This window comes from Mustelus asterias, chromosome 26 (genome assembly GCF_964213995.1).
Source record: "Mustelus asterias chromosome 26, sMusAst1.hap1.1, whole genome shotgun sequence".
NCBI lineage: Eukaryota > Metazoa > Chordata > Chondrichthyes > Carcharhiniformes > Triakidae > Mustelus > Mustelus asterias.
Genome location: NC_135826.1, coordinates 42,296,688 through 42,310,185, shown reverse-complemented (window position 1 = coordinate 42,310,185; position 13,498 = coordinate 42,296,688). Strand labels below are relative to the sequence as shown.

The 13,498-nt window shown below is 44.2% G+C and overlaps 1 protein-coding gene across 1 annotated transcript in view; it reads left to right on the top strand.

Annotated features, from left to right (window-relative positions):
• yjefn3 (YjeF N-terminal domain containing 3) overlaps positions 1–3,231 on the top strand; it is a 61,347-nt gene extending 58,116 nt beyond the window's left edge. The window contains exon 6 of the mRNA XM_078198738.1: positions 3,032–3,231. Coding sequence (XP_078054864.1) covers positions 3,032–3,231 — 200 coding nt within the window. The remainder of the gene's footprint in view (positions 1–3,031) is intronic.
• The last annotated feature ends 10,267 nt before the right edge of the window (positions 3,232–13,498 follow it).

The following is a 13,498-nucleotide window of genomic DNA, read 5'->3' as shown; positions in this document are numbered from 1 at the left end:
TCCCTATTGTCCCCCAATCATTTCCCTCTTTGAGTATTTATCCAGTTTCCTTTCTGTGTCTTTCTTTCTGTGTCTATCGCTGACATTATTATGTTTGGTGACGCACTGCTTTGGCCTCTCAATCTACATCCCCAGTCTGTTGAAATGATCAGGATAAATTCAGTGATTGTGGCTGTTTGAGAAGATAGAGTAAAAAAAATGACACACCTTTATATAAATTAACAGTAGTTATTTCAGAAAATTTGTGGGTACAGAATCAAAATGGACTATACCCCCAGAAACCTGCCTCATTCACAAAGATGACCCTCTGTTCAGGCAGAATGTACAACCAGAATCATAGAATCTCTACAGTACAGAAGGAGGCCATTTGGCCCATCGAGTCTGTACCGAACAGAATCCCACCCAGGCCTTGTTCCCGTAATTCTCATTTACCTTGCTAACCCCCCTGACATTAGGGTCAATTTAGTATGGCCAATCAACCTAACCCGCACATATTTGGAGTGTGGGAGGAAACCGGAGCACCCGGAAGAAACCCACGCAGACATGGGGAAGAACGTGCAAACTCCATGCAGACAGTCACCTGGGGCTGGAATTGAGCCCGGGTCCCTGGCGCTGTGAGGCAGCAGTGCTAACCACTGTGCCATCGTGCAGCCCAAACTAATAATAGGTAGGGAATTTTTCTAAACAATATTTTTGTAGAGTATTATCAGATGCAGTTTTTGTAAAGAGCTATGATTTGTTAAAGATTGAAAAAGCCACGAATAAGATGCAAAAATTGCAACTCATGATATTTATGCCCAATCGTTCGGTTTTTAAAATTTCTCTCTTGATTTATGAGGCGATGGAGTTGGCATGTTTTAACATCTTTTCCAACACATGGTGCTCACAGTTGAACGCAGCAATCCAGGTCACTGGACTGGCCAATAATACAGTGGGAGGCGGGGGTTGGTAAAACCTAATCACCTCCTTCAAATTCCACCCACACTCACACCGCTTCCCTGAACCTTTCCTGATTATCCTTTTTATAATTCATTCAATAGGCCAGTATATATTACCCATCCCTAATTGCCCTTCAACTGAGGCCATTCCAGAGGGCATTTAACCACATTGCTGTGTGTCTGGAGTCACATGTAGGCCAGGCCAGGTAGGGACGGCAGATTTCCTTCCCTAAAAGACATTAATGAACCAGATGGGTCATTTGACAATGGTTTCATGGTTATCATTAGATTTTGAATTCCAGATATTTATTGAATTCAAATTTCAACATCTCTATTGGTGGGATTTGAACCTGGGTCCCCAGAGTGTTACCCTGGCTCTCTGGATTACTAGTCCAATACCATGCCATCACCTTCCCCCATAGCCCCTGGGCTACCCTAAGCCAATGAAACCAGTCCCAACTCCTGCCTCAGCTTCTTTGCTTTTCAAGGCTGTTCACCATCACACCCTGCCTGAATGGATATGATTGGATAACCATCCTGTCAGTCACACCTGGAGAGAACCCTGTTGTAAGTGGCTGAGAATGATTTAATGGACTTACTTGGTGTTCTGTAACTATCCTCTACTCACTGCCTTCTCTGGAGAAGTAATCCTGTCCTTATTGGATTGGCTTTGCTGCAATTTTTGTATGAGTTCCATTCGCTATTGTTCAGATAGACACTTAAAGTGGACTCTGCTGCAATTTGCTGTCGCAAATTCTGCCACATTTCAACTCATTGGCTGGCATTGAGGTATCATTAGAACACAATAGGATCAGGAGTTGGCCATACAGTGAGCCTGCTGCACCGTTCAATTTTATTAAGTTTATTTATTAATGTCACAAGTAAGCTTACATTGACACTGCAATGAAGTTACTGTGAAACTCCCCTTGTCGCCACACTCCGGCGCCTGTTCGGGTACACTGAGGGGGAATTTAGCATGGCCAACGCACCTAACCAGCATGTCTTTCGGACTGTGGGAGGCACCCAGAGGAAACCCACGCAGACACGGGGAGAACGTGCAAACTCCGCACAGTGACCCAAGCCCGGAATCGAATCCAGGCCCTGGCGCTGTGAGGCAGCAATGCTAACCCACTGTGCCACTGTGTCACCCACTTGATCTTGGCTGAACTGATCTTGTCCTCAATTCCACTCTCCTGCCTGTTCCCCACAACCCTTGACCCACTTATCGTTCAAGAATCTGTCGATGTCAGGCTTGAGCAGAAACATCTTCACAGCATCCACCCTGTCAAGTCCCCTCAGAATCTTTTATTATCAATATGATCACCTCTCATTCTTCAAACTCCAATGAATAACGGCCCAACCTGCTTGATCTTTCCTCATAAGCCAACCCCGTCATCCCAGAATCAATCTGAAGTGTATCCACTGCAAGTATGTACCCCTTCATAAATAAGGAGACCAAAACTGTACATAGTATTCCAGGTGGGTTTTTTTTATTCATTCATGGGACACGGGCGTCGCTGGCTGGCCAGCATTTATTGCCCATCCCTAGTTGCCCTTGGAGGGCAGTTGAGCAGTTGAGCGTCAACCACATTGCTGTGGCTCTGAAGTCACATGTAGGCCAGACCGGGTAAGGACAGCAGATTTCCTTCCCTAAAGGAAGTGAACCAGATGGGTTTTTCCGACAATCGACAATGGTTTCATGGTCATTAGTAGATTCTTAATTCCAGATATTTTTTATCGAATTCAAATTTCACCATCTGCCGTGGCGGGATTCGAACCCGGGTCTCCAGAGCTTTAGCTGAGTTTCTGGATTGATAGTCTAGCAAGAATACCACTAGGCCATCGCCTATGGATATGGTCAACGCTGGGAGGCAGATATTTATTGCGTTTGTGTGGTGAAGGTTCTCCAATGGCGCCATCAGACTTGGAGTTGTAGAATTTTGATCTGGTGACCATGACGATAACGCTGAGATGGGCAAAGCACAGGGTCTAACTTTCCAACTCTTTATATCTGAATCTGTACCATGGGGACCGTGGTTATTAACCACAGCTGGCCTGACTTTAACAGTAAATTACCTTTTTTTTAAAAACAGGCTGGGATGTAGAGAAGGGGAACAATGATGGCATAAATCCAGAGGTCCTTGTTTCCCTGGCAGCGCCAAAGAAATGCGCCACGCAATTCTCCGGAAAGTTCCATTTTCTAGCTGGCCGCTACTTGCCCGATGACCTGCAGAAGAAGTACGAGCTTAATCCCCCAGACTACCCGGGAACTGACAGCATTGTGCAACTTTAAGATGAAATGGTTTTACGATGATGGATTCGAACAAGGCAAAAACTGACCCGAACTGGAAGCAAATGGGTGTAGAATGTGGCATTGGCTCCTAACACAGGAGCTGCATTCTCCAAAATTCCTGGAACCAGCACAAGTTCCTTAGAAAAAAACCTGGAAAATGCATCTCCTCACAAATGGATTCGAGCTGTGTTCCGCATCAGCACAAATTCGTTTTGTTTCATTTAAACTGGTCCAGGTTGTGTCTGTGTGTGTGTGTCTTTTTTGAGAAATGTGACATATCTTTCTTCTTTTAAACTTTATCAAAGCTCCTTTGCTGTAGAGAATGATCTTTATGCAGTTTCCGGATCGGGCAATTGTATGATGACCAGGCCCAACTTAGACTTACTTTTTTGTGAACTTTTAAAATCACAGTTACTAGTGCTTATTTCATGTGAGGACAGGGGCATTTTGCCCTTTCAATAATCTGGGGAAATTCCCTGTGGATTTATTCAGGAGAGGTTGGTGTGTACGCTCAGTTTTGAAGGTGGAGGTGGGAGGGATACTTCAGCTGATTATGGAGCTCCCTACTTTGATCTGAGTCTGTGCAGGGGTAACTGATCTCGCCAGGGGGTAACGCTGGGGAGAGTCACATTTGGCTTCCGGAGATCTTATCAAGCGGTGGAGTTTATGGAGGGAGGGAAGAATGTCTGAGATTGAGATTGCATATAGAAGGTGTGTCTTGGTTAGGTTGAATAACCTTTGTTTAGTTCAAGCTTCCTTGTGAGAGGTACAACAGGTCTGTCAGCATCTGAACAGAAACAGGGTGGGACATTAATTCAGATGGGTTCAGAAGTCAGAAATATTAGCCCCCCCAAATTTCCTTCTGATGCTGTTTGACCTGCCAATATTCCTATCTGGGAACCCTATTCTTGAGTCCAAACCAGTACTGTATTCCAACCATTCCTCCCTCTCGCTCCACAACCCTTACCACCTCCTCCCACCCACCTGGAAGTATACATCTGGAAGGAACTTGGGTGAGGATATGATTCGAATAAACAATGGTGTATCACCTGGTCATGATGTGGAGATGCCGGCGTTGGACTGGGGTGGGCACATTAAGAAGTCTCACAACACCAGGTTAAAGTCCAACAGGTTTATTTGGAATCACGAGCTTTCGGAGCGCTGCTCCTTCATCAGGTGAGTCTCAGGGGACTCACTTGATGAAGGGGGCAACGCTCCAAAAGCTCATGATTCGAAATAAACCTGTTGGACTTTAACCTGGTGTTATGAGGCATCCCATGGTCGATCAACATGCCAACCCTCCCAGTTTATGCTTGCACACAAACAACAGCTAATTTGAGCAAGGCACTAGCTTCTGCAACTCTCTGCAGAAGCACGATTGTGCGGAGGATGGGAAGGAGAAAGAGGATGTAGGGGGGATGAGGAAATTAATGTTTATCTCAGGCCTGTTGCTATCTCCCCACATTCTCTTTGCGTTAAAGTGACTCACTGTAATGGCAATGTTTGAACTGTGTTGTACATCACTCTTGGTGAATGGTTGATCAGTCTGATTGTGAAGGGCCAAATGGTAGATAAACTACTGATCTCTGCCACCTCCCATGGGGAGGGGAACAGGAGGGAGGTGAAACTGCAGTTGGCATCATTGTTCCCACGATAAATTCTGCAACGTAATCCACGCATGGCATGAAAAGAAGTAACATTGTAAAAATAGAGGCCATCGTGCTCTTGGTATGATGAGTTTAAGATGTAGTTAAAAACTATACACACGTTGGACAAGATTGAGATTTGCAGTTAAATTTGGAATACAGTACGCAGCTTAGACCACCTTACCTCATAGAGACGGTGTAGATGGATTAGAAAGGGTTGAAGGAAGAGTTACCTGGGTGCTTTCCGGCCTCAAGGGACTACAGTCAAGAGGAGAGGTCAAGGGCGACTGGCTTATAGAATAGAATCATATACAGTGCTGGAGGAAACCATACAGCCCATTGGGCCTGCACTGATAACAATCCCACCCAGGCCCTATCCCCATAACCCCATGTACTGACCTCTTAAAATCACCCTGACACTGAAGGGCAATTGAACATGGCTAATCCACCGGTCCTGCACATCTTTTGACAGCGCAAGGAAACCGGAGTACCTGGAAGAAACCCATGAAAACACGGGGAGAACATTCAAACTGCACAGTCACCCGAGGCCGGAATTGAATCCAGGTTCCTGGCGCTGTGAGGCAGCAGTGCTAACCACTCTGCCACAATGCTGCCCGAACAACTTCTTCATACAAAACCCCAAAAAAACTTTAAAAATTGGGAACAGTAGTGAAAGGTGCCGATGACATGGGAGGTTGTTAGATTGTTTAGCTTGTAGAGCGAGCTTAGAACATGAGTGTTGTAAAACGAACACATCTTGAGTATACTCAGCAATTCAAATGTCAGCTTATACTATCTGCTCACAGCATAGAATAAGCTACCAGAAAAACTTACCATTCCTGGGCCAATTGTTCAAATGGAACTGGATCAATGCCTGTTAGAAGAAAGGGGAAAGGAGGTTAGAGAGAGATTTATTTGATCCAGGTTGTGATTATGAAGGGAGTGTGGTGATCTTGGGTGGAGGTTCTGGGGAACAGAAGGATGTCCGTGAATGAAGGAGTGAATTGGATAGGCTGAAAGCTTAGTTCAAACTTCCTTGTGAGAGGCGTAACAAGCCCATTAGCACCTGGAAAACAAAAGCTGATGGGACATGAATTCAGAGGGGAGGGGGTGGTGGGGGATGGTAGGGGGGGGGAGCTGGTAGTTAGAAATTAGGAATATTAACTCCTCATTTCTGCTTCTGATGCATTGACCTGCCTATATTCTCAGCGCTTCCGGTTCCCATTTCACACCTCCATGTTTCTTTCTATTTTGTGTTTGTGAAAATTCAAATATCTCCCTGCTTGTTGTACAGATTCAATATATCACTAATAGATAGTGCCATGGTGCTGCTTATGAAACGTTACGACCAAGTATAGTCTTTGGGTGAAATGGATTTAGAGGGAGAGTGTGTGGTGGAGTTGTGGGGGGGGGAGGTGGTGTGGTGGGGGGGGGTGGGTGTGGGGGGGGGGGGGGGGGGTGGGAAGCAGGGTGTTGTCAGTTAGACCAAGGAAGTGCAGGTGTTGTTTTGTACCCCCTATTTAAAGTCATATGTTAAGATATTATTTATAGATATTCCATTCCGAAGTCATAGGCGTTTTCCAATATAATTGTAAAGCCTATGTAAACATGTCACGCTGTGATTATGACCCATGCGTCAGTAGTGGCACTACAGTGCTCCTACTCAGCGAGATGGCGTGGATTACAGCTTGACAAGTTTACAGATGAATTCCCTATTCTAATTGTTGACGTAGGACATTATAATGAGGAAAAGTGTCAATAGTGTGCTGATATAAGATTTAATATATTATAGATATATATATATATATAAATATAGATAGATTCCAATATATATATGGGTATTTGTACTGTTTGTTTGCACTATTTATGCTGCATTTTTGATTACTGGGTAGAGTGTGCCAGTCCTAATTATGGGTTGTAAGAGATGTTTGCAGCCAATGTCAAACATTCCACTGCTGGCACTGAAATTACTTAGTGTGTCATTCACATTCACACCACTTATTACACTTAACTTGTGCTATTCATGACCCATTCATTCACCTTGCATCAATCATTGAGTGGTGACAGACACATTGGCCGAACATCAAACTCATGCTTATTACATCTTCCCACTGTTATTATCAGTGGTAATTCCAGTACACTTTGGTTCATAAGTGCTGTGATATTCTGTTAGCCCCAGATGCTAATTATTGCTGTAAACTCTACCCAGTTCTGAGAGGAGCACACTACTGAGTTAAAAATCAAATGGATTTTAATGTTGTTCTTTCTACCTTCTAGCTCTTGAAGTGTTGCTGAATCAATTTGATACCTGTAATAAATAGAAGTTATGTCCATGACGTTTGATGTGTTTTTGTTGCCTTTAGACTTGAGTATTCCAACACTGCCCCGGCAGGTCTCCCATCTTCCAACTTCCAGAGAGTTCAGTTCATCCAAAACTCTGCTGTCCCAAATCCTAACTCACACCAAGTCCCACTCACCAAAGGTTCAAACCAGTCCCCCAAGAGACAAAGGCCAATGAGATTCCAGAAAGACTTTGTCATAGAATCACACAGCCCAGAGGGAGACAATTTGGTCCATTGTGTGTCCACTGACTCTTTCAAAGAGCAATTCAGTTAGTCTTACTCCCTCGCTCACTCCTCATAACTCCACAATTTCTTACCTTTGAGTATTTAACCACTCCCCATTCGAAGGCTATTCCTGAATCTCAAGGCTAATGGGCAATATATGTTATACTTTCCAATGATATACACATTCCATAAACATATTAGAAAGTCTGTACCCACCACCTTATAAGGCAGTGCTTTCCAAATCCTAACCACTCGCTCTGCAAACAATGTTTCCAGCTTTTGTCATCTCTGAAAGCTAAGCTGCTCAAGAGGGAGATAGTTATATCATTTCCTTACAATGACTACCATTCTAAAGCATCTCATTGGCTTTAAAGTAGTTTGGCGCACCCTGAGATGGTGAAAGGTGCTACATAAATGCAAGTTCTTTCATTTTTACTCCAGTTGTCGATTGATGCCAAGGGTCCATGTTTAGATCATCAATAGCTTGAGAAACCTGAGATCAACTTACCCAATCCTGGGCTTGTCCTCTCTACCTTAAGCCTGTCATGGGCTGGACAGGAACATGCAGGAATATAGGAATAGGCGAAGGCCATTCAGCCCTTGAGCCTGTTCCAAAATTCAGTCAAGTCGTGCTGACTTGCATCTCGACTTTACTTGTCACATTTCCCACATCCCATCCCTTCCCCCGCCCCCCCATCCCTGGCCCTCTGCCCTTCTTCCCAGACAAAGAAATTTTGCATCCAATTGCAATGTCCAATGAGATGGAGGAGGGGGATGTTTCCCTTTTCCCTGGGAGCATTTCCGCACTCCCTCCAGAAATCCTCTAAGGACCTCACCAAAAGAGAGTGAGTGCTGTGTTTTTTTAATACTTTTCCAATTCAATCAAATCAAGTCCAATTCAGAGTCTCAACAAGTTGAAACATTTCCGATCCAAGCTGACAAGACAGGGTCTGCAACTCCTACCTTGTCTTGGGCCTGATCTACATGAGCCAAGCTGATTGGAGTAGGCAGACGTCTCTGCGTCCAAGGCTTGATCTCATTTGCACCTTAGCTAAAAGGCCGAGATGCCGCTTTTAAAAATTGCTTCATATGAAAATGAAGCTTAAATGCAACCCAATGGCCACGACCAAGTGCAGCATCACCAGACCACACTTGATCTTAGCCAAAAGGCCAAGAACCAAAAGAGAGTGAGTGCTGTGTTACTCCACCTACTGGCCACCTTATAGGAGTCACCAGGAGAAAGGGAGTGCTTGTTCATGGGCATTTTGCGAGGACGACCCCCTTTGGTTTGCAGGGGGGGACATGAAGTCAGGAAAGGTAGCAGAGCGAGAGGGGGAGATTTCTTCCCCTCTGTGGGTACAGAATATCCCCCCTCCGCTTAGATCTCCTCCATTTGTGCTGCAATTAGGGCCAAAACTGAATCCAATTTGACTTACAGACAGGTGTGTCTTAGTGCAACAGCATTTGTTTAACACTTGTTTTCATCCTGTCATCAGAAATAACCCCGTAAATCTGAAATTTTACTAAGTAATCTTTAGCCTCACACTAAACAGGGCATTTAGCAGCTGAGCCCTGACTGGGATTTTGTTTTAGAATGCTGCCCATCCGATGAAGATGTATTTTTTGATTCCCATGGACAGCAGCTTCCTGCACTTTGATGCAAACCCCTCAAATCTGCCGCACTCCACACAAGCGGCCTGTTTGAAAAATGGAGAAACACTTTTATTTCAAATAAAGGTTAATGTGAGGGGGTGATGGAGAGGTAGCACGACATACCAAGTCTTTCCCATTTGGTTCTACTTCTTGTATCTCCTGGGATTGTCAGAAGCACCTCAGAGAATTAATCAAACAGCCAAAGGAAATTTTCCAAAAGCTTTGATGTTGCTACTTCACATCAGCTTCAGAAAGAACTGTGCTGACGGTGTTCTGTCTGAATGATTCATTCCCCCACTTAGCGTCCTCCACTCAGCCCCATTTAGTAACATAAGAACATGAGGTGGCCATTCAGTCTCTCAAGCCTGTTCCATTGTACAATCAGATGTCTATCTCAACCTCATTTGCCCTCCTTTTCTCCATAATCCCTGTATCTTTATCTAACAAAAATCTATTAACGGAAGCAACTTGTATATATATAGATCCTACTATATATATATATATATATATATAGAGTCTTTGGCCATATCATATATATAGAACCTATAACATATATGCAACCTATAGCAGTAACACATAGATATAGCACATAACATTTGTAGATCCTATTATATATATATATAGCCTATAACATACGTATATCATAGAATCCCTACAGTGCCATTCAGAATCCCTACAGAGGCCATTCAGCCCATCGAGTCTGCATCGACTCTCTGAGAGAATATCTTACCCAGGTCCTCGTTCCTGCCCTATCCCCATAACCACACACATTTACCATGGCTAATCCTCCTAACCCATACATCTTTGGACATTAAGGGGCAATTTAGCATGGCCAATCCACCTAACCTGCTCATCTTTGGCATGTGGGAGGAAACTGGAGCACCCCAAGGAAACCCAAGCAGGCACGGGGAGAATGTGCAAACTCCACACAGACAGTGACCCGAGGCTGGAATTGAACCTGGGTCCCTGGCACTGTGAGGCAGCAGTGCTAACCACTGTGCCACCCACTGCCACTGTGCTGCCCACATATAGTAACGCATCCCGAGGCAGTTCATGGGAACATACTCGGCCAAAATTTGACACCAAATCACAGAAGGCGACATTAGAATTTTAGAATGGTTACTACACAGTATGAGGCCATTCAGCCCATTGTGCCTGTGCTGGAAGAACAACTCATTCAGTACCATCTCACATTCCTGTGACGATTCTCAGGAATATTGGTGATCCTTGCTCAAGGAGGTAGTTTAAGCAGCGTATTAAATTAGGAAACAGAGATGTAGAGAAATGGTAAAGTTTAGGGAGAGAATTCCAAAGTTTGGAGCCCAGGCCTCTGAACACAAGTCTGTCAGCGTTGAACAAAGGGAGTGGATGGTGTTCAAAAGGCTAGAGTTGGAGGAGCACCAAGACCTCAGAAGATTGTGGGGCTGCAGATGATTACAGTGACACCACCTTCCCAGGACAACTAGAGATGGACAATAGATAAAGTGTATCTGCACTGGCCACATCTTCAGAATAAATCATTTAAAAAAAATTTCCATCGGCTCTGAAAGATTTTCTGACATTTTCAGGACATGAATGGTCAGATATAAACGGACATTCTTTCTTTTGTGCATGATAAATGCTCACAGAATAAAACTATTGTGTTTTCCTGATGGTTGAATTTCTCCAGCCGTTCTCCATCATCTTCCACAGCTCAGAGAGGGGAAGATATGCAGAAATTCAAGGGAGAATTCAATCCCTACGTTTCTACAACGTGACATAAACCTGTTAAGACCATGGTTGTCTCATCACAGCTCCTCCGCAATGTGATATTGCTAATTCCCATGTCACAAGGTCGCAAACAGATATGATGAGCAAAGGCCCTGTCGCTCACATATAGACATGCCCTATAGCTCTCACCTTACCCCCGACAATAACTTTATCCAACGTTTTCCTGATTCATGAACATCTGTAACAACATCTGAGATGCCTCTGGTACGTTTGGTATCTTAACTCTTTCACCAAAGCCCATTTCTCTACTGTCTACAATCAAAGGTCATTTCTCCAGTATCTCAGCTATCTATGGAAGTCCATCCTCCAATAACTTTAAAATGCTGCTGGCCATATCGCAGGAACATTAGTCAAATAAAAAAGATGCCAAGAATGGAAGATCATCGAACAGATGAGGTAAATTAAGAGGCAGTGGTTGACTTACGCCCCAAACTTTGCTTTTGAAAGAATGAGGAAGGGAAGGCTGAGTGAGGTGAGGATTTCCATATTTCTGAGGCTCTGGGAAGGAGATACTTAAAGTAAGAGATGGTGCCAAGATTTCAGCACTGAAGTTTATTTTTATTAGTGCCTTTTGTTACATTAGCACTGCAATGAAGTTACTGTAAAAATCCCCTAGTCACCACACTCCAGTGCCTGTTCAGGTACACTGAGGGAGAATTTAGCATGGCCAATGCACCTAACCAGCACGTCTTTCAGACTGTGGGAGGAAACTGGAGCACCTGGAGGAAACAACATGCAAACACCGCATAGACAGTGAGCCAAGCTGGGAATTGAAGCCAGGTTCCTGGTGCTGTGAGGCAGCAGTGCTAACCACTGTGCCACCATGCCACCCCAAAGCTGAGGGCTAAAGCATTTAACACTCAGGAGAGAAAAATTTGGAGTTGTATAGACCACAATTTTATCTCTAAATAGAGATTGGAAGCTTGTAATGGAGGCAAGATGTTAAACGGCGGAGGTGGGAGATGGAGTAAACACTACAACTGACTCTTGTTTAAGCCTCTCCTCCTCCCTCCCAAGTTTCCCTTCATCTTGCTTTGTGCAAATCCCAAAGTTTGCACATTCTTAAGTCTGGGCTGCCCTTTTAAATATTCTAATCAACCATGGCCCATCTTCAAAGGAAACCATCATAATACATCTCATCCACACTGTGACTATCTGCATCTCAGAGCTCTTTTGCGCAAATTATCAGATCTTCATGGTATTTAAATTGGGAAAACACGGAATGCTTTAAAGATGAAATTCCCACACATTCTTTAATTATGTACGGGTTTAAAATCTCAGTTTCATCTTCATGCAAGTGACTGATTTATTAAACAATCCCTGGAAGCAAAATGTTCTATTGAAATGAAAAGAAATAATCCTTTCTGAGACTTAATAGTTCTCTCGATGGAAGATCTTGCACCAGAATTCACACAAATTAATTTCCCTACTGTGTGTGACCTACATATCAAAGTCATTATTTCTGTTTTCTGCCACTGGATTTCAACATGTAATGTTCCAGAATTGTTGAACAGATTGAACATAAGAACTAGGAGCAAGAATAGACCATTCAGCCCTCAAACCTACTCCACCTTTCAATAATCCCAGGGAGAGGCCTAGTGGCATTATTGCTAGATTATTAATCCAGAAACTCAGCAAATATTCTGGGTCAAAAATGAAAAATGATGGAAACTCTCAGCAGGTCTGACAGCATCTGTGTGGAGAGAATCGAGCCAACGTTTCGAGTCTGGATGACCCTTTGTCTGAACCGCGAGCAAAGAGAATCAGCAGAGATTTATACTATGAGGGTAAATTGGGGGGGGGGGATGGAATCGGACGAAGGAATGTAAATGAGGATACAAAAGGCTGAAAAGGTGCTAAAAGTGTCCATTAAGTGATCAGGATGCGTAAATGGCAGAACAGAGGTACAGATTGTTAAGAGACTGTCTGGGGGATTATGGCAGTAGCCCTGAAAGGGAGGTGGGGAGGGTGGGAAGTGGGGGGTGGGGATGATGAGACGGGGCAAGAAGGAGAGTTGGAATGGAGAAGTGGAAAAATGGAGGTGAGAAAGAAGGATGATAAAACGGATGAGTGAGGTGAAACAAGATGAAATAAAATAAATGGAAATTAGGTGAAGGTGGAGGAGAGAGTTCGTGCTCTGAAGTTGGTGAACTCAAGGTTCAGTCCGGAAAGCTGTAAAGTGCCCAATCGGAAGATGAGGTGCTGTCCCTCCAGTTTGCGCTGGGGTTCACTAGAACATTGCCAAAGACCAAGGATGGACATGTGGACAGAAGAGTAGGGTGGTGTGTTGAAGTGGCAAGCGACAAGAAGGTCTGGCTCCTGCTTGCGAACCCGGGGACTCGGGTTCGAATCCTGCCACAGCAGATATCCGCCGCATCACAGTGAATATCATACTGGAATAGGAAAATATTACAAGGGCTGTGATGAAAGAGCAGGGTAATGGGACTATTGAATCGTTCCATCAATGAGCTGGCACAGGCACGATGGGCTGAATGGCCTCGACCTGTCTTGTACTTTACTTTACTTTGAACAGGACAATATACACTGAAGGTTTACAAATCAGGCAATGGAAACCTTCCAGCACAACACACATAAACCAGTGAAGAATTCCAAACAGCCCAATCACTTCCC